General features: G+C 38.1%; 1 protein-coding gene across 4 annotated transcripts in view; it reads left to right on the top strand.

Annotated features, from left to right (window-relative positions):
• Nucleotides 1-2,787: 2,787 nt before the first annotated feature.
• SEC24B (SEC24 homolog B, COPII coat complex component) overlaps nt 2,788-27,388 on the top strand; it is a 49,809-nt gene continuing 25,208 nt past the window's right edge. The window contains exons 1-5 of one of the 4 annotated variants that reach the window (XM_055795285.1): nt 2,788-3,094; nt 8,685-9,386; nt 15,960-16,145; nt 21,439-21,543; nt 26,310-26,390. In XM_055795285.1, coding sequence (XP_055651260.1) covers nt 2,968-3,094; nt 8,685-9,386; nt 15,960-16,145; nt 21,439-21,543; nt 26,310-26,390 — 1,201 coding nt within the window. In that variant the 5' untranslated portion in view covers nt 2,788-2,967. Of the gene's footprint in view, nt 3,095-3,601; nt 3,636-7,771; nt 8,613-8,684; nt 9,387-15,959; nt 16,146-21,438; nt 21,544-26,309; nt 26,391-27,388 lie in introns of those variants that run through there. The other 3 variants (XM_013299704.3, XM_013299705.3, XM_055795286.1) reach the window with 3 other exon arrangements.

The raw sequence follows: 27,388 nt of genomic DNA, 5'->3' as shown, positions 1-27,388 counted from the left end.
AGGCACGTTTTACAGTGACACCAAGAGTCTTGATTTGCAACCTCTCATTCTGGAAAGCAATTGCACTACAGTGACTACAGTCAACTTACCCAAATACAACGATGTTAACACAATTTGGGACTTCTGGTTGTGAAAACATGAAGCTTTATTACTTTGCACTGAAGTGGCCCACGTCCTGTAAGAAAAGCAGGAGAATAATTAGGAATTTTTTAGTGAGCTAAGGTGACTCACAGCTGTATTTTGTTGATGGAGATTATAAAAGCACTTAATTTTGGCATTCTCCTTCTGAAATGTATGGCAAAGTGGAAGAGACTTGATTTAGTTTTGTTCAAAATTATTTCTAACTCAGTTTATAATGATTTTGTTTCCAGATTTTCCTTTTTGCAAAAATAACTTTTGCTCTCTAGGTTTGGGCATTTAATGCCCTTTTTACCAGATTACAGGTAATGAGATACACTTTCATGTTCTGCTCACCCAGCCCCAAATGACAGAGGGACCTTTTTGTGTCATTGCAAAATTTCCTGCACCAAAGGTCAAAATAAATCTGTTAGTAATTAAGCCGCACCAACTGGCCAAAGACTTTCTTACTCCTGTAAGCTTGTTACCAGACTAAGTGGAAGCAATGGCCTAGGTGAACCAGCTCTTGTGTTATTTGTTGCATGATATCATAAACAGCGGACATTAATACTCATTTCTTGCTAATGCATTCAGATTCATTATAAAAGAGGAAAACAAAATTAATGGATTTGAGTTTACAGTGGATTTCCATTAGGGGCTTGTGTTCTAGCTGCCAATACATCTGGATTTCCTAGGAGTGAATGGGTTTAACCACAGTGTAACAGTTGTTCATAGAAAATCATTAATTAAGCCATGTAAGAGGTTTTGTAAAAGCATTCAAAGCAATGGGAAAATTCCCAGTTGCCTCTGCTTGCTTTTAGCATGATGATATATAACCCCTTGTGCTTAATCATAAATTCGTAAATTGATGCATAATTTTCACAGATTGTGATATAGGATATATTTATAATCTCACAGTACAGGAGTTAGAGAAACAAGATTTTGGAAAGGGAACACCTTTGTGAAAACACAGGTTCACATGTGTTGCATGCTGTGACAAAATATAGTTATAGTACAAGGAAACAGTTATACACCTTCTAAAATGTCACTGGGAGTGAAAAGACAAACCAACTGGTTGCCCATATTTCTGAAATATTTTGCTGTCACGCATTCATTTCACACAAGTACTTTCTGTGAAATAGAGGATGGGTTATGAAGAAAGAATAACAACTTTAACAGCAGAATTTGTTAGCCATATCACCACAATATAGCCCTAAGAGGGACTTCAAGAATTCACTTGCACCAAAGCTGGATAACGATCTGAATCTCAATATATTTGTGTAACCCCTGTTAAGAGTCCTTCAGTTATGGCAACATCACACCATTCCCATGTCATCTGCTCCTTTAGTATCTTAAGGTAATGTATTTTTCTTAATAGCTTACCCGAACTTTGCTGCATTTTGAGCCCATTATTTCTTGCCCTAGCTTATTAGGATATGGAAAAGAAATAATTTCTTTCAGATACAGATCTATAGTCTATCAAAGGACTAATGGAGGCCTGTGCAAGACACCTGTACAGAGTTTGATAGGATGTGAAGGCAGAGAAACTTTAAAATACAGTCAGTTCCTGCCACATTTAAAGATGCCCTGCATGCTTCATAATAACAGAAACAGAGCAGGACCATATACTTAAGAGTGCAAGCAAAGTAATTAAAAAAGTATTGAAGTATTTAATGACAGACACATGTAATAACCAGAAACAGTTAAAAGTGTACAGACAGGGAAGGAACTGGTCAAATACATATAACAAGGTGACGCCGTGTTGTTGGGCTTGGTCTTGACAATACGATCACCAGTAGATGTTACTGTGCTTTCAACTTCTGGACATAATTAATAAAAGAACCTGAGCAATGAATTCACTATTGAACAGCATCTGAGTGAACGACAGCTGATAGGTGGTAGAGACAAACACACAGTCAAAATTAATACGGTTTAGTGTGTGATTGACAGTGGAAAGTGCTAAGCTGAATGGCAACCCTTTGCCAACAGCAGCCAACACAGGAGGCTCACCAACACTTTCTGTTCAGAGAATATAAAGTGTATGTTCTGTACAAAGACTAAAAAGCCTTGCCTCATCTCGCCTCACTCCTCCTTGTCAAGGCCTTTCTGCCTAAATAGACAGTATACACATGCTCTTATGGAGTGTGCACTCCTAATACAGAAATAAAAGCCTTCCCTCACCTCACCCTGCCTCCCAGGGTGTATACAGAATTACAGTTGTTGCTTCACCTCACCTCACCTTGTGAGGCCTTTTCCCCCGTGCAGAGCACTCACATTACCTCTATGTGTTCTTTATCTATTACCTGTCTATAGAGACAGAAAAGCCTCAGCCGGGCAGAACGATGGCAGGGGTATGTACGGTATGTCTGTGCGTCGTGGCAGGGGCGGTGAAGCTTCCCCTTCCCCGGGCCTGTCCACCCGCACCCTCAGGGTTGCAGGCGGGGCAGGCGGCCCCCACCACCCGCAGGCCAAGCGGGCCGGGCCGGGCCTCTCAGCCGCACAGGCCGCGCCCCGCAGGGAGCGGGGCAGGTCAGGCTGCAGCACCCACCCCCGCAGGGACCGAGGCCCGGCACGGCGGCGGCGGGAGGGGCGCCCGGCCTACCTCACGCCGGGCAGGGCGGTGCCGCGGAGGTGCCGCCAGGGGGCGCTGTGGGCGGCGGCGTTAACGGCCGCAGGGCCGCGGTGGCGGGAGCGGCGCTCGGGCCCGCCTGCGCGCTCCTGCCCTCTCCGCTCCCCAGGGGCGGCCGCGGCCTCCCGGCCCGTCGGCGACTCTCTACGCCCGGCTGCGGTCGGGGCGGAGAAGCAGGAGGAAGAGGAGTGGGCCGGAGTGAGGAAGCGCAGCGAGAAGCCATGTCCGCGCCTGCCGGGCTGCCACCGCGGCCCGCCGGTGCAGCCGCCGCCGCCGTTTACCCGGGCGGGCCCGGTGTCTCCCGGGAGGCCGCGGCCCCTCCGAGCGGCGCGCCCGGCTACCAGAACGGTGAGGGGCGGGCGGCCTGGGCGCGGCCTAGCACTGGCGGTCGCGGCGGCGGGGAGAGACGGTTCGTGGGGCCATCTGCGCGGCTGCCCCGCGGGGGGCCCGGCGGGTTCCGCGGGCCGGGGGGGCCCTGCTCGCCTTTCCCTCCTCCTGGGGTGGCGGGAGGTGCGGGGCGCCGCGGCAGCCGCTGAGGGGGGCGGCGTGGGCGCCGGTCCGGCGGAGGGCCCCGCGGGCCGCGGCGGAGTCCTTTCTCTGCAGGGCGGCGGAGGCGCTGGGGAAAGGCCCGGCCCGGCCCGGCGCGCGGAGCTAACTCCCCCGGGGCGCGGGCTCTGCCAGCCCCGGCGGGGGGCACCCGCCTCCCTGCGCGCCGGTTGGGACCCGCTCGCTGCTGCGGCGCCCGCGTCGCGGCCTCCCGGGAGCGCTCCGGGTGCCGGGGCGCCTCCAGGCCTCGGCGCTGGCAGCCGTGCCCGAGCGCGGGCAGCGAACCACGTATTGCAGACGGGAGTGCTTACTTCGCAACTGTTCATGAACTTAACAGTAGTAGGTGGGTAGGCGTTCCCGCAACTGGTTCTTGGATTTTGAGTTGAATAAGCAAGATTGGACCGGTGAAATGTGGGCCACTGAAAAACGGTGGTAAAACGGTTCAGAGTCACAAAATACTGACTTGCTTTTCAGTTGAAGAGGTGCTGAGCCTTTAACAGTATGCGAATTAAAATAATTACCGTGCAGTTCCTCGTTTTTAAATTGGTGCGCTATAAAATTAGTTCTTTATTAATACACCTCGTTAACTTTAAAGAATGCCTGTATGGTCTTTGTCCCCACCTAATGATGGTTTGGTATCTAAATGGGGCCTCTTGCATAGAGTTTTGGCTTCTGCTGTGAAGCTGTTTTTTGTAGTCGAGCTGTTTTGTGCACAGGTGTGTTTTCTGTACAGATCAGTACGCAGGCTAACAACCTACAATATTTTTTACTCATGAATATTTCTTGTGTCCAAAGTGGTAGTTAAGCACTTACGTGTCTATAAAGTAGGTTGAGTCAGTTTGCAGATAATGCAAAAGTCACTGAAGTGTAAGAAAACAAAAGTAATTAAATGGTAGATTTTAGGGAGATACTAATGCCTTAGATGTGTCCAAACTTTGACAAAACTCAGCATTACAATATTAAAGTTACTCAAAAAATGCCAGCTTACGTGGCTTTTAATAAAAACACATGTCATCAGGACACAGCTACTACTGCATCAATAACCTGCAAATATCATAGAAAGAGAAACTGACACATGTTCTTTTCGTGTTTTTAACAGAATGAAACTGTAAAGAGCCATCATTACAGTTTGTTACTTTAATTAACTCTATGTTTTTGCTAATATCCTCAAAAATAGCTTGTTTAAAACCTTGTAGTAGACCACTTAATTTCTTCAGAAGTTTTTCCTCAGTTCTGGGAAATTTGTACACTGTTCAGTAATAGTCTTGAATTTTTGTTGTATAACTTGCAGACTACTCAAGTTAACTTTGGCTTCTGTGTTCCTTAAGATATCTTACAGTAATGTGTATTTGATCATTTGCAGGCAAGAACTCTGAATTTGTCATTTTGTGTCATTTAGCAATAGCATTACAGAATTTTTAGATTAGTGTGTCTGTCTTCTTTTAGTACTAATCTTCTGGAGTTATAACACAGGATTTGAGTCTTTTTTAAATTGTGATAGGAGGGGGAGAAGAGGGGGAATAGTAACAGGAAAAAAACTACTGGAAATTTCCATTCTCTCTGATAGAAACTAAATTTCACAAAGATTGACATCACTTTTGAAATTTCATTTTACGTCGGTACAGTGGAGTGTAAGTGTAAGATACTTAAGTGAATACAGCTATTTCTGTGTTGGCTGAAAGAAAACACTAGTGCATCCTTTCAGATGTTTAGAGTGCTCTATGTTTTAATTTCATAAACCATGGATTTTTCAGGTAAAACCTTGAAGTTCCAGGGATCAGATAAAAGAGAGACTGTTTTTTTTGCAGAAAGCAAGCAACCTGTTGCACATACAGGATATTAAAAAGGATGTTCAGCTTTGTTTTTTAATAAGTTTTGCTTGCTCCAATGACTAAGTCCATTTGAGACCCATGAAAACTTCAGTTTTATTATAACATAGGTTTTTAAAAAATTCTGTTTGTGTTTGGGGTTTTTTCCCATTTCTGTTACGGTGCTCTTAGTTTGATCCTGTACTCAAATTAAGTGTTAAAAAAAAAAAAAGCGCCTTTGAGGGGGTGTTCATGAGTTTGGGACTTTGAAATGTAGTTCTTCTGAATACAGTCTTGCAAGTTTGAGAAGCTTTTATTGTAGTAGTCTTACAGGTGACTTTGTATGTAAGTGGAAAGTGACCAGTTTTCTGACTTCAGCATAATAAAATGTTGCTTGTTAAATCACTACTAAAAGGTGGTGTATTTTTCAGTAGCATGGAGGATTTCAGTGCTAACAATTTAAAGTATTGAAATGTAACACTGAGAAGCTAATTATACTGAATCCTCATGGTTCTTCAGAAGATTTGTCTAGTGGTGTCTACAAATGGTTTGTGAGTTTACCATTGTTATCTCTACTAGCATTTTGGGACCGTAATTTTCATTGTGGCGTTATTTAGCTCCGTTTTCCATCCCTGCTCGGATTTTGGGTCTTCTGGATAGTTTCATTAAATGTGATAAAGAGGTAGAGATCTGAAAGATACGAAATTCCTGAATATTTTGCGAAATGGGAAGCTGGGTGAACGAAGGAGCCAGACATTAATTGCATGACTGAGCTGTTGTGAGAGCTCAGCAGTGGCTTGATGTGCTGGCTTGTTTGCTGGCAGTTAACGAGGCACAGTAATGCTGCTCTCTGTCCATCCCATAAGGGACATGTGCGGGAGCTGTGGTGAGTCTCTGGAGGTCAGTAAAGGGATGTTAAAAGTTAAAGAAGACGTAACATGTTTTTGGCTGGAAAGGAAGTTGATGTTGTAGTTTATGTACATAGACTACATGTGGGCAGGGTATATTGCAGATGGCTAAATTATTCAGGTGAGAGAATGCATGGACATAAAACCCAAAGAAACATGAAACTAGCAAGCAAAGCTTTACTAATTCATGTAGTGCTATAGCCACAGCAGTGGGTTTGGTTTTTTTAGTGGTTGCTTTTTCCCCCCCTTAAAAAGTGATAAGGCTTTGGGGGTTTGCCTGTTAATGTTTGTATAGTAATACATTATAAAGCATTAATTTGTCTGTAGAAGGAGAGGTTCACTGCTTTCATTACAGAGGTGGTGTTTTAGCAGTACACCTGTGTGCAGCCAAGGTTTTCAGCTCCTCCCATGGAGGTTTGGGGGTTTTTTTTGAGCTATTTGTCAAGTGGTTTGAGAGGAAGGTGGAGCACTTGAGACATTGGGACAGATTGTGCAATTAACCAGATATCAAAATGACACTGAAGATGTACCCAGATTTCCAGTATTGAAAACAGTCCAATTATCTAGTCATCATTAGTAGCTTCAGCTACTAATTGCAGTAAAATTACTTTCTACTCACATTCTTTATAACCAAATGGACAAAACCCTCACTTCAGATAATGGGAATAATCTTTCATCTGTAATTGTAAAACTTGTTTTAAAAAAACAGGAGTTTGAAATAAAAAATACAATTTTTAAAATGTCAGATGTGTCTGTCTTAGTGAGGTTTTAATGGGTTTATAGTTTTGTGTGCTCATGTGTAGTTTTAAACTTACAGATGTTTCTACTTAAAGATGTTGATAAAGGTGACTCTGGCATCCTGTGATGTAGCGACTGATATCTTGTATTGGTAATTTAATCTGCCTTTATTTGTGGTGTGTGCTTTTCAAACCAAAGCTGGATACTACATTAGATGGTTTGACATGCAACCTTTTGAGTTAGGTGCTCCTAAACCAGTTACTAAATTACACCTGCTCAGTTAGTTTATTCCACATATTTTAGTAGAACAGATGTGCAGACTCTTCAGAGGAAGCATCTTTTCTTGCCATCTTAAGTGGCGTAACTGCTTAAAGCAATAAGCCTTGACAGATATAGGTTTTTGGTGTATTTTTTGAGTTTGCTCTTTCAGATTTCAAAAAAGTGAGTTGAAAGTCTGCCACAGTTCACGTAGCTGCTAATGACTTGCTAACTCAAAATCATTTTCCTTTAAAGGAGAATAAACTACAGAGCTCTATGAAGCAGCTCCCACTTTTTCAAGAAAATGGTGAATCAGCAGCATAGCTACATTCGGAGTCTTGAGGAGAGTATATATATTTTTTAAGCTTCCTTATGCTTTCTCCCAAAGTGCCTTTCTGTCTTTTGACCCAGCAGTCCAAGTTACTGTTGTTTATTTTTTAGTTTCTTCCTCTTCTGCTCAGCTTTCTGGGTTGTCAATTATAAAAATATGTTTTTAATTTTATCAGAAAGCAATTTTAGACAGTATGTTCATTGCAAAGCAGTTTTAATAATGAATTCGTTAACAGAATCCCATAAGCAAGTTAATCATAGACTATATGGGTGTTATTTGGAGAGCAATGACTTTTCAGAATTTGAAGACAAGAAAAGGGATACATGAATTTTATAATCATTGTAAGTATAAGGGGGAAATGAAAAATTAATTATTATAGCAGTTGCTGTTTAGTTTGCAAGTGGCCCAGTGCTGTGCATTTGTATTTGCCAAGGGCTGGGAATAACACCATCGTCATTGAGCATGACCTAAGCAGTAGGGTGTGGTAATTTTAAGAAAGGAGGTTATCTAAGGAAATGCATTTTTCATTCTCTAGAAAACAAAAAATAGGGTTTGGGAAAAGAACTTGAGGAAGAACTTTCAGATTTACCATTGATCAGTTGGCAGTGAAAAAAAAACAGCCTGGACATAGTTAACATTCAGCAAACAACTACTCAACTGGCCCTTGATGGACCTGTATGTAATTAACCTCTAGTGTTACAGAGCCAGTTTTGGTGACAGCAGAGGTCAAGTTCTCAGATATCAACATCTCTTAAAATTGATGTAAGTTTCAGGCACTAAACAGAAATGAAGTGCCTTGTAAGATACTCAATAGTTTCATAAAAATGTTTGTTTTCATAAAAGCATAACACAAAACACAGAAGACAAAAATAGCTGCCCTGTGGCACTTTATCTTGGTCACTGTATGGAGGATTTGTGAAGAATACCTACATTTTTGTATATTGACATATTGGTTTGACTACAGCTTTTCATTTTCCGTAGGCATATTCAGACACTCAGAAGCATCAATTTGGTGCTTACCATTGCTCACTATTTGTTTAAATATTAACCTCTTAAAAATACTCAAAGTACAACAAATGTGAGGCATACAGTCCTGGCATGGAGACCTCTTTTGATAATGGAAACAATGAATTTTTCTATTACTTCTGTGTATATTTGCAAATTGCTTCAAATATTGTATTTTGTGTGTGTAATGCTTGGTTTATTCTCTTTCTGCTGATGGACAGCGACCTCAAAAATAGTGACAGAAAACAAGAAGCAGCCAGTTGTTTGTTAGAGTAAGTACAGAGTCCATTGGCACTATTAGCAGATACACCTTTAATACATGTGACATTTTCTCTTCATTTCAGGTCCTGTGCAGAATTGGATGCAGTTTCCCTCTGGCTATGGCTCACATCCTCCCAACTACAGTGCACCCTCAGGACACTATTCCCAAGTGCCCAATAAAGCTGCTGCTTCACATCTGGATAATCAGTACAGAGCCAGTTACTACCGTACTTACTATTCATCACCAGCACAAAATGTGATGACACCTTCTGTGGGTACCAGTGTGTTGAATACACAGGAATCACAGCAGTTGTACAACAAAACTCATACAGTGGGGTCAGCTGAAGGACCTGTTCAAGGAGCAATATCATCTGCATCCTACTTGCATACGAGTGCTCAGCAGTCATACTCAGCATTTGGTAATCACTACAGCACTTCTGTCAGTTCTTCAGTTGCATCTCAGGGATTTCCCCTTAATTCTGATCACTACGCCATGCCTGTGGTTTCCAGTGCCGTGTATCCTAATGTTTCCTATCCTCCTGCGGCTCCTGGCAGTGTGTATGGGCAGGCATTTACCTCTCAGAGTCTACCTGTCGTTGGACAAGTGAAAGAGACAAACAAGTTTTCTAGCCAGAGTACATCAGTACCTCATTCACTTCAACAGCATGTTCCTGTGGGATATAACACAACATTATCAACTACTTCATCTGCTCAGTCTGTTCAAGACAACCTCTGCAGCAATCTCACTAGATCGGTTGCTAAAGTAAACAACCAAATAAACACAGGTATGGTAGTATTTGAAGGATAGTGAACTTCCAGATGCGTCTGGGAAACATCAGAAATCATGTGCTTTTGTTGGCTTGTACTTGTTCACTACGTGACATTGTATGTTGTAATTTTGAATTTGGTCCTTGCTCCTTTTTGAGGTTTTTCTCATTGGTTACCAAGTCCTCACAATAGCAGCAAATGGTATCACTGACATGTTTCTCTTTGAGAGATACAGAAAAAGACACTATTTGGGGGGTGGTTTGAGTTTATTGGGTTTTTTTTTTAATGTGAGTGGCCTTGGAAGGGATTTTTTTTTCATGCAGGTTTGAAGGAATGTGTAATTTCTGAAATGCCTGTTAATCACAAAGATACTTTTTTCCTTTCTTGGCTAGAGGATTTTTTTAAGTCAAGATCTAAGTTGATTCTTTAAATTTTACCTAAGTGAACATGCATGCACTCTTCAGAAAGTTCAGAAAAAGTGGAACCTGGCATGAGTTTGGAGGAAATTGTGGTTTTGTTTAATATTTTTTATAAGCATTTGAATGAGAGCAGGTTCAGTGGTTTTAACTGATTTTTATAGCAACAACTTGATGTTTAGTATGGATGTAGCTGTAGAGACTGAAGTTGTGAAGGTGCCAGTTGAGGGCAAGTATGCTTAGTCCTTGCTGGTAGTTGCAGCTTCTGGTTCATGGGAAAACTGAGTAAAAGCTTATAGGGTAGGCAGTACTTGTTAAGAATGAAAGAGGTTAGAGATGTGGGAGTGCTTCCACATTGAAACATCTTGCTGTCCCTCTGAGAGAGCAATAGTCCGTACAGAAAAATTCTAATTTTCTTTCTATAATGGTAATTTTCTAACTTCATGCAGTTTTGACTTGTAAGCTGTGCAAGACTAATGGTTTTCTCTTCTGCTGAGAGAGAGATTAGAGAATTACATAATGTTTCCTTTTTTATGCCAGATATTTCAGATTATAGTTTAGCATTGGAATTGTTTTAGGAGTCCTTGTAGCCGAGGTTTTGTAAGACTAATGATTTACTGATGATAAAGCTTTGTCTGGGAAAAAATGCTACGCCTAAATCAAGCTCATGCAATCCATACCAAGGTTGAAATTGGTTTCAGTACTGCTTTTTCTCCCCTTAAGAGTAGGATGTAGAGTGTCATCATTCAGCTCAGTTTTAGTACTTTGAATATTAGTAGATTTGAATTCTGTTTATAAGGTGCTCAGTGAGATTTTTCTGTAATATTTCAAAACCATGAAGCAAAACACTATTTAAAAAAGAAAAAGTAGGGGAGCTCTTTAAAAAGCTTTTGAAGTTAATGGCATTTCATTGTTGAGCATAAAAATGAATTCTTTCAAGGACTAAAGGTTTAAAATTCTGGCCAAAAAAATTGATTCTGCTGAGTGCAGACTCTACAGCTGAACTTGACAGAATGCAGGTATCATTCCAGAATAGTAAGATTCACAGTAGTGTGAAAATAACTCATTGTTTGTTCAGACTGTTAGTGTTTTATTTACAGATGTTTTAATTTAAATGCCTGTTAATTTTACTTCTTTGGAGGTGTCTTGAAATCTATGATTTGTGCGTTATGGTAGTTTTTTTTAAGGAAAAGCTGTTTTAAAGGTAAAACGGTGGAGCTGACCAAACCATGAAGAGCAATATGAGGATAGTCTTATTTCTAAACCATTCAGTGGTGGTCTTGAGGGAGTGATCGAGTTAATACATGTCGTCAAGAAAAAGTAATAAAGTTGTAATATCACATTTGAATTTCAAAGAGCTCTTGACAGAACTGGCTGTGGTAGTGGTGTGTAACAGGTATATACTTTGCAGTTACAAAAATAATCACCGATCCACTGTTTCTGTTAGACTTGATTAATATTGCAGTACTTGGTTTGTTTGCCAGACTGTAGGCATAACTACTTAAACCGCATTCAGATTCTTTCTGAGCTTGTAAAGCTGCGGAAATAAGCACCCCCGTGCTTCATTGCACAGTGGACTGGATTGTGGAACTGATTTATCTGGAGAAGTAACTTTTTTTCTCTTTCATCTGAATCCTGGTTCAACCTCAGCACACAAATACATGATTTTGTATTTACTGACGGGGAAAGAGCAAATAAAGATAGCAACCAGTAGCTAGGCTGAAGGAGAAGCTGGGCTGTTTTATTACAAAATTCTGAAGACATACCATTTTTTAAGTCTGGGGCTAAACAGACTGTCTCCAACAATATCAGACATTTTTTTTTCTTTTTTTTTTTTAGGCTAGAACTCAACATCTTTGGCTAAGATTATTTAAAATTAGATTACTACAACACCTGGCTAATAAAATAATAATATATGTAATTAAAAATATATTATAAATATACAATGAGTATAACTAATAAAATAATAATAGATTGTTTGGTCCTGGCATAATTTATTAACTTTTTGGGACACTGATACGCTTTCTGAATTTCCCAGTGCAGTCTTACTGCAAATTTACTGAAAATTGTTTACCAGTTGTTTCATGTCCTTGGAAAGTTTCTGAGTACAACACAAAAGGAATTTAAGGAAATGAGTGATTTATAAGAAGGAATTTTTCTGAATATTTCATCCTCTCTGCTGTTCTGCAGGAAGGAAAAAACGATTGAAAACAGTTGCAGTTTGTTCTGTGTAGAGATTTTTTGCAAAATTGCTTAGAAAATTTTAAGATACACTGAAATTCCTAAGCGTGTTTTCTGGGACTGTTCATGTAAAGAAATTTTGATACAGTATCCTACTATTAGTCATTGTGCTAGTAAGACAGTTTGCAGTCATTGCTGCTGTGCTGTGAAAGAAGACCCCTTACAATCCTTAAAATATAAATAAGCAAATCTTAAAAAGACTGTCACGATGCTGTTGTATTGTATTTTCCAGCAGCAGTTTTGTGCAGTCAGTGAACACTGAAAGCTCTCTGATGAAAAACAAACATTCTTTATGTGGAAGAATGACATTTTTTTAATAAAATCTATATGTTTAAACAGGACTTGCTCAGGAAACTTAGGCTGGCCTAAGCCTTTCAGAAGTTTGGTGATGTATGAATTGTTTTCTGCTTGAACCAGAAGAGTTCTAAGCATTGGAGTTACAAATTGATTTCTTTAAAAATCCAATTGTGTAGGCCTTGGAAAGCCCCCAAAATTTTGCATCTATTATGATCAAACTCCTGAGCTGCTGTACGTCTCGTGCTAAGGACTTAGAACTGCAACACAACCTTTTTCTAAAAGTTTGGCAGCCACTGTCTGAAATCACTGAAGTATTTTCAGTGAAGCTTGCTGAGATTTCACTAGAAGAAGAAAAATTTATTTTAAGAGGAATCTGTTTCTGGAAGTTGACTTGTGTTGATGAATAGCAGCCAGTGAGATTGATTTTGTTTGCTTTAGGAAGTATAAACAAAGTATAAATAAATAAAGGAATATTTGATATTTTTCTGCTTGCTGGTTTAAACTACTTTCATCTAGCAAAAATGCCATCTTCTAGTTTTAAATTCTGTATTTCATTGGAACAGTGTTGGTATAAACCTGTGCAGAAATGGTGTTGTGCTGTGTAAATAACTCACTTGTTATTATTTAGGCTTTTTGTCTTTCTAGGTCAATGGCTTTCCTTAATGTTTTTTCTAGGTTATTTCAGCTGAAACTGGTGCACTCTGATTTTTCTTGGTGCTTTCCAGTCAGTGTGGGTATCAGCAAGGATGCCCAAATTTTACTGGACTTATCCCTGAGGAGAGGGAGATAGAGAACTCCTGTTGCAGGTAGATGGTATGGGTTTCGTTGCTTCCTGGATCTTGTCTGCTGTCCTGTAATTGTAGGCAGCCTGCTTGAGCAGGAGACGCTTTAATTTCTTTATCTCATGCACATACTTCCCCTTATGTCAGATCTATCTAAAGTCCTTGCTGCCCCAGTTCCATAGGAATGTAGGCTCTAATCCTGTAAATCTGCTAATATAGGTGTGGCTGGAAACAGGGGAGGGACTGCAGACAAGATACAGGAAGTTGGGGAGATAAGATGTTGTTGAAGAGGAAGCTGCAGAGAGGTGGTAAACCTCTCAGCAGAAACTACATGTTGTGATGGGGGGGCAAGGGGGCAGGAGGACAGGAAATCAAGACTGTAGCTGTAGCAACTCAAAAGGGGTGGTTCTTGAACTCTCCTGAAAATCTGTGAAGGTACTGTGGTGATACACTTCTTAACAGCTTCCTGTAGGTCTCAAGTTGGAAATAAAAAAACCTGTAAGTGATAGTGTATAGGAAAAATTAATGAATCACACTGCCTCATTTGCACAGCTCTGTGGATTCTTTCTGTAACATACCTTTTAGCTTAGGTCTTTATTAGTACATGGTTTTTGTAACCAAGTGGTGTACCTGGTCATTTTTAGTGCAAAAGGCATTCATGGTTGAAAGGCATGAGGGAAAACTTCAGTGCACGTTAAATGTGAGAGGAGTGGGAGGTAAAAACCAGAAAATACTGTGTCATTGAGTTTGGGTTGTGTAATTTACTGCAGCCTGACAAAGCTGCTGGCTTCTCGTGGTATCTGTTGGTGGGAACGTTGTATGGCCTGATTGGGTTTGTCCTGGATAAGCTGATGGGGAACTTGTACTCTAAACTCGTGTTCAGTCCAGCTGTGTCTTGAGCTGAAATAGAGCTGAAATACACCATCCTAAATTCATCAGTACTTACATGACAGGGTACAATCCTCTTACTGGCCAGAGATAAAAAAAAAAAGATGGTATAATTACCACAACCATAGATTGTCTCATGTGATGACAGTTACTAACTCTGTAGTTTTTAAATCAACTTTGTCCAAATGTTTCCTTTGATCTTGGTTACTTACAGCTTTTGAAAACTTTCCATACTCACCAAATAGTTTAACATGAAGTTTTGCCAGTTGGATTTTTGTATTAAATATGGGGGGGTTATGTTATTTACTAGTTTTGTTATGTTTTTCTTCAGAGTCTAAAAATGTTTTCTTACAATACGTGTAAAGGATCCATGTAATTTTGAAGGGTATTTTAGATTATTTTTGTTTGGGAATACACAGTAGTACTTGGCAGGAAGGTATTTAATCTTCAGCTAATCTGACCTTAAATTGGTTTTGGCTTTGAACATGTGACACTGTGACATTATAGCATTTAGCATGCTCTACAGCAGTACTTGGTGCTGTAAGCATTGCTGTATTGACTTGAAGTGTGGAAAATACCATAACCCCATAAACAACTCTGCTACAAAACCTGGGTAAGCACGCTAATGTAACAAAGAACTTGCCTTGTTGTCTTGCATACCTTGCTTGAGGAAGCTTTTTAGCTACCCTAGCAAGATTTCTGCTGACAGGTGCTGATACTTCTGTGGGGAGTCTACAAGACATAATGTGTAGAACCAGAGGTTATAGCAAGTGCATTTCAATAGAAAGTACTGTGTATGTGTACTTTGGAGAAATAAAAATTTTGGTAACACATGAAAAAGCCATATGTATGCTCAACATTATATTTGAAAACTGCATAATAAAAAGTTCCATGAAGGTGGTGACAATGTATACTGTCAATTTTGATGGTAAACTAGAAAAACAGAAGGATCATTTTAAGCCACCTTTTCTTCTTTTCCCCTTCTAAAGGAAGCCTCAGCTTCCCCCTAAAGTCCTTCAGATATCAGCTCCATTATTTAAATAAAAGTCAGGGACTGGATAAACTGCACTGCTATAAAACAAAGTTAATATTACATGTGCATCCTTTAATGAATTCTGTAGCTTAAATGAGTGCTCTACAAACAGTAAATTTTGTTCTTCTTATTTTCTATGTGTTTACTGACTCATATTGGTCAAACTATTTCTATTATTTTTAACAGCTTGCTCTGTTAGGTTTTTTTTAGAAAGAATCCTAGCACAATGACGATTTATAAATTGAAAAATGTGTAAATTTTTCTATTTATAAACACAGACCAACCCTCTTAAAGCTAACTTAATTGAAGTTTTATTGTCCTTCTCTGTGGACTGGGTTAAATCTCTCAAAGCACTAATCTAACTTTTTAAAGAAGATCATATCTATTCCAGATGTTTAAAACACATCAGAAGTTCTGTGGAATACGCAGGATTGATTGAAACAAGTTGCTTGGAATGTGGGTCTCATAACGGAGTACCAAAATTGCAAATTGCCAGCCCTGTGAGGGAGGCAGAATACTGGTTTGCTACACAGCTGACTCTCGGGTTTCCTGTGTGTAGGAGGAATATTGAGAGGGAGCTATCCCACATGGACCGTTCCTCTTAACTGGGAAGAGGAACCTGTGAAAGTATGGATGTGCAGGGATGGATCAAAAATAGATCAGTTTAGCTTCTGCTTGATCTTAACTTTACTACATCATGCTTTCCATTTTGTTGTTAGTTGTCAGAGCAATTTGTTCATTTTAATGGAGTTTTAATATTATAGGTGTTTTTTTATAAAAATCTTCCAACTTTTCCATGTATACTTGTTTGAAGACATGTCTCTGAAGTACTGTATTGTTTTTGTAGCTATTGTGAAAACAAATGTGATTGCTTGCATTGTGTAATTGTGTGTGCAAATACAAAGTGTTCCTGCTTTCTGCTTTTGTTTTTAGGTGGCATTGATTCTTCACAGCCTGTGCACTCTGAGAGCCAGAGTGTTTCATTTACCAAGCCTGGGGCTGGAACATCTGCTTCCTCTGCTGTGATCTCCTCAGTAAGGACACCTGCTCCAAGCCTTTCTTCACAGCCGCGATCTTCACCCTCTGTTCCACAGTCACCAGAGCTGGCCCTTCAGGAAGGTACTAAAAGAGAATGGGATGAAGTTACAATACAGGCTTCTGCCCTGTTCCACATGCGTACATGAATGCTGGAAGCTTTATTGCTGTTGCGTTTGTCTGACTAAAGACTGTCTCTTGCATCTCATCAGGCTCCCTTAGCATTCTTGTTTTATACCACCTGGTTCTAGCTTCTCTTAGCTCTTCTGTTTGATTTCCTTTGGCCATATGTCATCTTTTGCTTGTTTGTTTTGTTAGCAGTCTTACATGTCTGTTCCTTAAAAAGCCCTTCTTCCTAGTTCCCTTTAGTCTTCTAAAAAGCTGCTCATTTTTAATATCTTGGAAGGACGACTGTTGTGGTTTAATCTGGCAGGCAGCTAAATGCCACACAGCTGCTCGCTCACTATTGTGATCGGTCTGTATTGAAAAGTCAGGTGTAAATGAAACTTGCACTGGGAAACAGAGCAAGTTTGAGTATTAAATTCAAACTGATAGAATTGTTTTCTTACTCCCTAGCTGTAAGCTCCTGTGGAAAGCTGCTACAAGAGTCCTTGTGGGAGAACAGAGGCGTTCTTCTATAAGCTCCTTCTTTATTCTGATGTTGGTAGCCTCCTGACAAAGAATCAGTGGGTCTTGAGCCTTCTTTGGCCATGCTAATTCTACCCTGATGTTTTGACCTGCCTCTTGACTGTTAAATGTTGCTGTATCCGGTATTCCAAATGTAATTTACTGCATTGATTATTTTTTTTGACTGTGTTTTCTCTTGGTAATTTCAGAATTTAAAATTCTTACAGAGAAAGAACTCAGTGCGTGAGGTGGAAGTAGGTGTTAATTTTGTCCAGAAAATGTGACATGTTTGGTGTTCAAAATAATTGTAGAAAGCATGGGTTATGACTGTCACAGCATGTCTTTTTGTTCTTAAATTCCAAAATCATCTGACATAAATGTCTAAATTTCCCCTTTTTCTCCATTTTGTCCTTTTTCTGGTGAAGTGGAAAATATAAAGAAGTAACTTGTTTGTGAATCAACTCTGTAGATCTTACAGGCAAAAAGATAATTCTTCATTGCTATAAATGCTATAAACCATGCTATGCATGGTCTACCATTTTAAGGAAAATGATAAATCAGTTTATGAAACTGTGCTTGGTTCTTGCACAGTTTTATAGTTGACTTTGGTACTGGTTAGAATTTGTACTGTAGATGTGCTTGCTAGAAAGAAACCTATTGCTTCATCTGACAAAGAAATTGCATAACCGTGTTTCTAATGAGAAAAAGGATTTTAGCTGTTGAACTGTGCTTGCCTTGATATGCAATATATATGTTCTTGCAGTGATTCCTGTATAATGTGTGAACATTTGGTGCATTAAATAGAAACCACTGCAGTTGCTGCTGAACTCTTCTCTAAATTCAAATACTTCCATATAAGTGAACATTAATGCAATACGTAGCTGAATGAGCACACTTTAAAACCAGCAATATACCTATGTCAGGAATATAAAGATGTTAGGAGTTTGCATTGATTTAGTTGTATTTATGTTGATATAATCAATAATAAATCCATGTACATGTCATCACAATTTCTATGTTTAGATGGTATTTTTATGAGCATTAGAAGACTTGAAATTCTTCATGTAGTTTCATTTGAGTCTGAAATACATAATGTATGCTTGCAATAACTTTTTATCACCAACTAAGTGTGATAAATTTATTTGTAGAAATTAACCTACTGAAAAAATAGAATACATCTACTGAATATTTGTCTGAGTTGTTAGAATTCAAAGTGTGTTTCCTATATAGAGATCAAATGCCCTTATTTTCTTATTATAGAGTAGCGTTGTCTACGTGAAAGCATTCTGGAAAACCAGTTTGACTTAATTTTTAAGTGGATTTCATTGTTTTAAGCTCCTGTATGGGCATTCCTGTACAGAATTAAAATACTATAATTGTTTACTGGGCTAAGTTCTAACAGGACACAAAAACTTAGTGTATTAAAGCCTATTTAATCTTACATAGACATCTATACAAAATTAATGCAGATAAAAATAATTTACTTGAAAATGGCATCCTAGAGATGAACTTTGAGAATGTGTGTCCTGTCTGAATGTTACTTGTGGACTCCCTTAGGTTTTATGTCGATGAGAGGAACTGATGAGTAAATGAAAATAACTTAAAGCAAAGAGCTTAAGAATTGAGAAAAGGAGGGTTCGTTTTGTGAGAACTGCTATTTGTAGTATTAAGATCTTAATGCTGTAGAAAATTTGTTGAAAATATGAGGGTTATGGATAGAGAGCCAGTTGAAGAACTTCAGAATGTTTCTGCATGTGGTTAATTTTCATTTTTTGGTGGGGCCTCCATTATGAAACTTAAGCCACATAAAATGTATGCTTTACGTTTTAAAGTCTTTCATGGTATGGGTAGTTGTACTTAAAATACCTAAATAGTTGGTTTATTTCATAGGCAAATGAGTTCTTAACTTTTTGTGTCCTCCTGCCTACATTTCCAGATGTCTGTAACAGATAATTGGATAAAGCCTTAAAATGGGATATTATTACATCACAGGTATGCTGGTGGCAAGGGTTAGAAATTTCCAGTCCAAGAAGCCTGTGCTGATTTAAATTATGTGGTTGCATTTTAAGCCAGACCTATGAAGTAATCTCACTCAAAATAAAGAATAATTTCAAAACAGGCTTTTATGGTTTTAAGAGTGAGATATTTTAACATTATTATCAACTCTGTAAAAGATACTAAGCAGAACTGGGTTGTCACAACAGAAATCATGATTAGGCACATGGTGGCACTTGGAACTGTTGTCTTCAGCCACTCACTTCTGCCCATCAGTTGCTTTTTCCCCTATGCTAGGTATTGCTGGTCAGTGAACCAAAATAGGAGGCTTCTCCACCCAAGAATGACTTGGTAAACTAGGTTATTTTTCAGCCACATCAGTTCTCAGATATTTTGTAGCCCGACAGTTGTGCTAGCACAGCGCTGGAGTGGCCTAAAGGTAGGAATTTGTAGTACTGCTGTCAATGAAAATAAAAAACATCTATGCAAACTCATAAGGCTGGTAAGTCAATCCAGCCCTGCCTCCAGAGGATTCGTGGTGACATAGGTTATGATTCCTAAACTTCTGTGTCACTAATATATTTTTTAATCTCTGTATATTCTTTCTGAGTACATGTATCCTTTATGTATGTGACCAGTGACTGGAAAAGGGGGAGTTTTAGCAGAAGTTTGTTATTCTAAAGAACATTCCAAAGACTCCGAAGTAGTGTTAGTAGAATGACTAATTCAGTCTTTTTCTCTCATCTGCCCATACTTGGAATTTTTGCATTGGCATGCCCTTTCCCAGGTACATTTACTTTCTTTCTTCTTATCTGTGTTATTTGTTAGAGGTATTTATTAGAGGTTTGTCTTTGCGCACTCACACTGTGCCCATCTTCTTTTACTTTGGCTCTCAGTGTTACAGTGCATCTATTCTTGTCATCCTTTCCCCCCCCCTTCTACTTGCATGCTAATTATTTGGGTTTTTCTCCTTCCCAGTAACACAGTTGTTCTGTCTTACTCTTGGTAGCTCTCCTAGGCCTGAGAAAAGACGTAGTCTCCTTGGCTGTAGTCTGGTTTTGCACAGAGTGGTTTTCTTGTATCCTCCTTATCAAGTACATCCAGTAGCCTTCATAAAAGATGGGACTATGAATCCCTTGAGGTAGTCCTGTATTTTAGCAGTATAGAGAAACTGAGGCAATGCAACGTACCTCAGTTGCACTTGGGTTGATTTTTGCCGTTGTCATTGTGACTACCTGTATTGTGGAGAAACTTAATTGGAATTGTATGAGTATTAATGCACTAGATAAAGTGAAATAATGTCTGTCCTTGCACTAACCTCTGTATGAAAGTTCAGCTTCTCAATAATGTTGTGATACGGTTTTGCTCTGTTTTCTTTTTACTTCCACTATTTGAATAGATGCTCTTCACCTTGATTTCGTTGTTTTTTCTTAAGTGAAATTGAAGTGGTCCTCCTAGGTTCATTTGCTAACCCTTTTTTAAAAAGCCATGAAACTAACAGCATTTTTAGTCCTTAGTTAAATGTAACTACATCAATCTTTATTTTACTTGAAGTTGTGAATGGGGGCGATTATTGATTACCATGATAGTTTCAGATTACGTGTAACATAAAACACTATAGTGCTTTACAGTGTTAAATAAAGAGCACTACCCTGATGGTGCCATAGTGCTTCTACAGGGAAAAAAATTCCAAATTCTGAAGAGTTTTGAAGAATTAGGATATTTTCACACTAAGAAAAACAGTCATCAGATGCATTTACATAGGATGTTTCTGCCTGACTACAAGCATACTTAAAATCCTTGCTAACCCTGCCCCCGTGACAAGAGAAACTTAAGATTTCTTGGAGGAGCTGAAATTGCATCTATCATGAGTAACATAGGAAACTAATTATAAGCCATTGCTGCGTGCTTTACTCTATTTTAAAATTGTATATATATGTTTTGCTTTTGGGTATATTTGTTCACATATGTTTAGAATAGATTTTGTTAAAAAAACCCCACCTACTACTAAAAGAACCTCATAGATTACAGTTTGTATGTGGTAATAGTTGAGTTGTTACCAGACCTTAAAAGTGGACAGTGTATTTAGGTGCTTAAATATGGTCTATGAGACTGAATTTAGGCACTAATTTAAAAATAAGGCTAACCAAGTTTTCAGGTTTACTTAGCTTAAATTTCACGGACTGTGTTGCTGAGGTGTATGTTTGTACTTTGGCATGTTGCAGCAGCATTATATTTCCTTGATTTCTGACAGTGTTTGGAATTCTCATGTGAATTATTCCTTTGTTAAAAGGGGCAGGTGTGCCAAGCAGAACTTGAGTATTAATGTTTTCATAACGCAATTTGAATTTATCTAGGAAGGAGCTAATTTATTTCTATATATTAACTTATGAAAGTATTCTGGTGGATAAACTGATGTATTTTAAATACATATACAGGAAGTCTGTGTGTGTGTGTGTTTAACTTCCTGATATGCGTGTGCATACACACATATACAAAAAATTTCCTGCCAACTTCCGTGTGCTACTAATAACTTGCTAAACTAGCCCACTAAAACCTGCTTCTATTGTATTGCTTATATAGTTCATATATGAACTACAGTTCTGTAGTCCAGGGTTGTAGATTTAACTTTTTGCATGTTGGGATTTTCGCTAGAGTGGCTAATTTCTCTCACTTTTAATGCAATGATTTGTGACTTTCATTTCTCATCTTTCCTGTCTGTCTGACTCTTATGTTTGTGCTTTCCACTTCACAGGCATGCAGTATGGTGGATATGTTAATAATCAAGCTAGCTCTGCACCAGCTCCCTTGTCATCAAGTTCAGATGATGAGGAAGAGGATGAGGAGGATGAGGAAGCAGGTTGGCTTTAGCTTTACACCAGTATCTTGTTCTCTTCCTACTGAAGTTTTGTTCCGTATTTCCATCCTCTGAAACTTTTTTTCCTTTAAGACAAAAATGTCACTCTGACTCATCATGTACCAAGTTAACTATAAAGTTCCCAGCTGTTTTTAGTGTAGTAAACAAAAAGGAGTTCAGTAGTGGTCAGCAAACGGTCTTTTTTTTGTCATTTTAATATCAGATGGTTTATGTATCTAACAGAAATATTCACAACTTGCAAGACCCCCATATTTTTGAGTTTCAGTATGTTTTAAACTCTTAAGTGAAGATAACTAGCTCTAGAACTCAGACTGATGATTTCTTATGTTAAGCAGCTAGATACTGTTTGTATTTTTACATTAAATGATGTTTACCGTATTTCTCATGTTACATATAGGGAACTCTTACAATTAAGTTAGTAAAGTAAAATACTGAAAGATAGTAAGTTGCTTTTTAAGACAGTAAATTAATCTGTGCTGGTTTTTCTCTTTCCAAGGTGTATCTCTATGATTAGGCACATAGGTTCAGTTTTAACCTGTTTGCTTTGTATAGGAACTTAAAAAGTTTGTTTCCTTTTTTTTTTTTTTAAGAAGCAGTTTATCCTGATTGATTGAAATACTGTATTCTTGGTTGCAAGGATTCTGCTTATATTGTCCAAATGGCCTGGGTTTGCAAGTTTGATGTTTCTCACTATCTTAGTTTCTTGGATGGTAGCCCTTTTCTTCTAACTTAAAGAAAAGTCTTTACAGTCTATATATGAGTGGTAAGAGCGTAAAAAGCTTTTTGAGATTAAACATTAGACTTCCAGCCTTGTTGATAGCTGGAAGTAATAGCACATATACCTTGTGCTGAAATACTACAGCTATTTGTGTGTGTTGGCTTTGAGTATTTACTTGGGATAACAAACGTTTGTAACTTTTCCTGTAGGCTTATAATTCATATTGCAGCTAGGCAGAAAAAAATCAGTGCCGTATAATTCTGATTTTTTTGATGAAATAATAAAATCGTTAAGCTAGAATACTGTGAAAGTAGCTTAGTGCACTCTTAGTAATACTGTGAAGAATGAAGCAAAACAATGACGACATCCAGGTCATAACCAAGAACAGTATGATGGGTTCATATTACCAGTTTGAGTAATAGTGATTCAACTGTTATGTTGAATTATTAGAACATTAGAAGAAATTAGTTGCTGTTGTTCTTTTTCCAAGGAGGAAGGCGTTTTCAGCAAAAGACATTTGTCATTGCTCCAGCCAGAGAAGGACAATATTTGGAGGGTGCGGTAATATCAATACAAGTGGTATTATTGCCTCCACTCCAGGGGAGCACAAATATTAGGATACTTTGCATATTCTGTTGCAAATCCTTGCTATTTCAGATTATTGGTTCAGTTTCTTTACTTTCTTACCCTTTTTGTGATAACACATTCTTGATCTTTCAACAGGCTTGAGTGTTAGTATGAAATTATGTATAGTAACTCTTGAATAAACTGTTCTTTCTAAATCTAAGGATACTTCCTAATTTTAGATACCAGGTGTTTGTTTTTTTTAAAGCTCTGATAAATCCAATTAGACTTAACCAGCTAGAAAACAATTCTGCCTTGGGATATAAAATTTGCTTTGGCTATTGTGATGCAGCTGCTGTTTGAACTCCACTTTCTAAAGAGTGGCTAAAAGAGCCAGAGGAGCATTTTGGTTTTGTTGCAGGGCTACCTAATGAATTTTCTGCAGATAATTATCATTGCCTAATCCAGTGCCAAGTTTTCTGTCAAATGATGTGTCACTTTTTTTTTTTATCAGTTGCAACCTTTGTCTCCTTGCTTTGTTCCCTAAACCTACCAGAAACAAAGTTTTCATACTACCTACCATCTTTCTAAAGTTTTCTACTTTGCAAAAGCCTGAAGCCTTTGAGCTATCATTGAATTTATCTTATGCAAAAGAGTGAAAGGGCACTCATGTTCAATGTGTAGGATACCTGATTAATAAGCATCCCGTTTTATGCCCTGTCATGAGGAGTTAATGTAAATCCTAAACAAATTCTGTAGACGGATTTCTAGCTCAGGTGGTGCCAGTGGTTTTATGAAAAATAGGTGTTGGACATCTGGTTGCTTGTGTTAACATAGCTTATCAATTTTTTTGTCACTCTTACCAGTTAGGTCTTTTAACTGTTGCCAAAGAGTTCTTGAAAACTCTGAAAGCAAAAGTTACATTGATAAAATAATTGCTTAACTATAAAAGCATGTTACAAGTATTGCTTTTGTCTAAGCAGTGTTTTCTAATATTCTTTAGACTTTTTTTCTTTCTTCCTAATATGTTCTTTCATCTGTTGCTTATAAACTTTGACAGCTGTTGTAGCTTAATTTAAACATAGAAAAACTCTTGTTTAATTTTGTGGAAGTTCTTGTGTGTTTTATCGATGGAGAACCTGTGAGATTTCCCTGACACCTGTGACCAGCGTAGAGTTTGAAGCTACTTTTGGTCTGCAGGAAGCTGTACAACTCATTGCTTTTGAGTCAACTGTTTGTTTTCCAGTGGAGAGTAAACAGGACACATCATAATTCTTGTAGGCACTGGGACTCTGACATTTTTCAAGAATATGTTACAAAATTTGAAAGTTCTTTAGAAGCAAAGACCTTAAGTTGAAGGTATTCAGTAAGTATATGGGATACTCAGTAATGGGATTCACGTTGTTATTTAAGTTAGACACCTTGTTTGTGTTTCAAAATATCTGAGATTATGCTTTCTGACTAGAACTTTTCTGTATGTCAGAAATGATGCATAAATATTTTTTTCTAGTACAAGTATGACTAAATTGCATTATTTTTACTTACAGCACGATTTTAAAACACTTTCTTTCATATATTTGTCAAATTAGTTGCTCTTAACTTTTCCAGCAGAGCTTGGGAAGTACGTATTTCTTTGCAACTCACTGTATCATTAATATCTTCCTGGTGAAAATAGCAAACACATTTTGTATGGAATTTTATTACAGATGGATATAAATTTACGAATACAATTTACTGTGTGTGTGTGTGTGGGGAAGCTCTGCAAAGAGTGACATAGTGGTTAAATCAGAAAGCTTGAACCTTGTCTTGCACATTCACAATTGCTTATATCCTCTTGGTATTTCTTTGAAATCCAGAATTAACTTCTGGTCAGACAAAAAATACTTCTTGAAAATTCTGAATCTTGATCTTGTTGACGTAATAAAAGTATATTTTGGCTTTCCTGTAGTAGGACTTACCAAACTTTTAAAAGCTGTGCTCCTCCTTGGGGAACAAAATAATGAATCCTGTTTCCTTCTGTTTCTAGAACAGGAAGAAAGGTAAAATTTGGTAGGAAAAGAAATCATGCAGTTATGTTCTGTTATAAACTTCAGGAAGAAAAAATAGGGGAAATTTACAACAATCTGAAAACTAACATTGTATGAGTTTCACAGTGTTTATATACTTCTAAAAATAAAATTATTCTTAGTGTTGTGTTTTTTTGGAATAGTTTTTCTGTTTCTTAGCTGAACACTTTAAAGGCAAAATGATCAAAAATAATCTATACAGTCATGATGTTGCCATGGTATTAATGTGTTCCAAATGTCAGTGGTGTTATGTTTCCATATGCAGGAGTCTCTTTACTTGGAAATCTCAGTTGAAGGGGGATCAAATCTGAATGTGTGACTATTTAAGTTCTTCCTAGAAATTCTTTCAGCCTCACAGTGGGATGTGTGGTCATGGTTGACCCTTCTGAGTAGAACAGTTATCGGTGAATCTCTTTTGAGTCTATTCTGCCACAAAAGTTAGATAGATACATAGATATGTAGATACACATACACAATTGACTTTATTGAATTCTTAAAGGTACTCTTTCCTCTCACTTCATGGCTTGGGGTGTTTTAAGGAGCAGCTGATACATTTAATCCCCTTGGCCCTTTTTCTTTGTAAATGTGTGTGAAATGGCACTGGAAGAAATTTTTTAAAATATATTTTTGTTTCCAGTATTTTACGGTAAGATATTCAAGATATACACATAGGGTGAACTAAAAATGAAGCATTAGGAGTCCCTTCAGTACTAACAACTAATTATGTGTGTGTCCATGTGCTTTTCTACTTCTGGCTAGTTAACTTCTGTTACTTGCTTTTGCATAGTTACTTTTTACAATTTTTGTACTTTTGGTGCAGCCAAAACATTATGACTGAAGCAGAGACCACTTGTCAATGTTCAGTGGAAAATAGAAGCTTTACATTGAAAACAAAAAAACCTTCTGAATTACAGCTGCACAGAAAGGAGGAAAGAATTAAATACTTTTTTGTTTTGCTTGAAGGTGGGGATGGTGCACAATCACTATGAAGAACACTTGTTTACAGTTATGAAGGAAGTCACAATAGAGACTATTTTAAAATTGTACATAGCTTCAGTTGACGTAGTCTAGAAAGAACTTTTAGTTTAATAGAAAAATACTTTATCTGTTTCAAGAAGCAACTTTTTTCATTGTTTTTGTCCTTTTCCCATTGATATCTCTTGCTGTTTGGGCATGTGTTGCTTTATTTGTTTTTTAATATCGTGTTGATTGTTTATCTTTTCCTTCCTCTCCTCTGTAGTGGTAATAGCTTTGAAGCTGTAGGGCTGAACTGGTGTTCTTTCACAGGATCTTTCTTGACAGTTTCTTAAGAAAGTTTTTAGAAAAAAATCTTAGTCTCTCTATTTCTCAAAAATTTGCCATTCCTAAAGCACCTAACTTAAATAATTTTCCTTCCCCAGCAATTGATAGTTCCTCTACTACGAGCAGTGCCTCTCCTGTTCTGAACAATTATGATGCCCTGGAAGGAGGTGGCTATCCAGGTAAGCAGTTTATCACATGGTAATTAAGAATTGTTTGTTTAAAGACTTAAATTCCTACTGTTTATGATTGGTTTTTAAGTTATTTCTGGTGGTGTCTGTTTTTAATTAGCAAGTAGGCGAAATGAAATGTCTATGAAAGGAGTGGGTGCAATCATTAGAGAGCATACCTTGCTTTTTTTAATCAGTTTTCATGGTTTTAACAGTTAAGTTGGAGTAACCATTTATTAAATCTTCCCTGTATCGTAAGTCTTACTTCCCATTGTAATATTGATGGTAGTGCTGGAAGTATGGTCTGTGAAAGCAGGCGTCTTTTTCTAGGTTATACTATATACCTGATTGTGTTGACATTAGTAGCCCGTAATAGTTGATATGCCAATGAAGTTTTGAGACAAGCGATACAAGCTTGCAGAGATGCTTGGATCAGATTATTTTATTCTGTTTTTCATTGTTTAAAGAAAATGGCTGCTATTTTGCTTATTTTTATCTGTAAAAATATCAGGAGTGTCAGGTTTGTTCTAAGTGAGCCTACTAGCAAACTGCCTCAGTCTTGAAATTGGTAGAGTGGTCATGTTGAGAGCAGGTGAAAAAGATGCTGTTCAATGTAGGTATGTTAACCAATATTTTAAATGATAATTGGATTAATTTGGGGGACCTCCCCGTCTAGCTTTTTTGCATTGCTCTGGCCTCTGAGACTTAAAGTAGTTTGCTTAGTTTAATGGATTCCTGTGTAAAGTGCAATCTCCGTTAAATAAAAAGCTGATACTGCTGTCCACATAGGGTCTAGCTCATGCAACAAGGGGTAGCTGAGGTATGGCTGCAGGGTTATGAATTCTGATTTCTCAGCTAATAACTAACCATTTTGGTTCTGCTGAAGGCATATTCCAAAAATCACTTGTTTTCCTCCTGAAACCTAGCCCATGTTTATAAACATTTCTAAAGAGTAGTTTCTTCTCTTTAGAACCGTTAAGTTTTCTATGAATTTAGGTCTATGTGTTACT

The sequence above is a fragment of the Falco peregrinus genome, chromosome 2 (assembly GCF_023634155.1).
Source record: "Falco peregrinus isolate bFalPer1 chromosome 2, bFalPer1.pri, whole genome shotgun sequence".
In the NCBI taxonomy this organism is placed as follows: Eukaryota; Metazoa; Chordata; class Aves; order Falconiformes; family Falconidae; genus Falco; species Falco peregrinus.
Note: the sequence above shows the minus strand (reverse complement) of the source record. Positions and strands in the feature narration are given on the sequence as shown.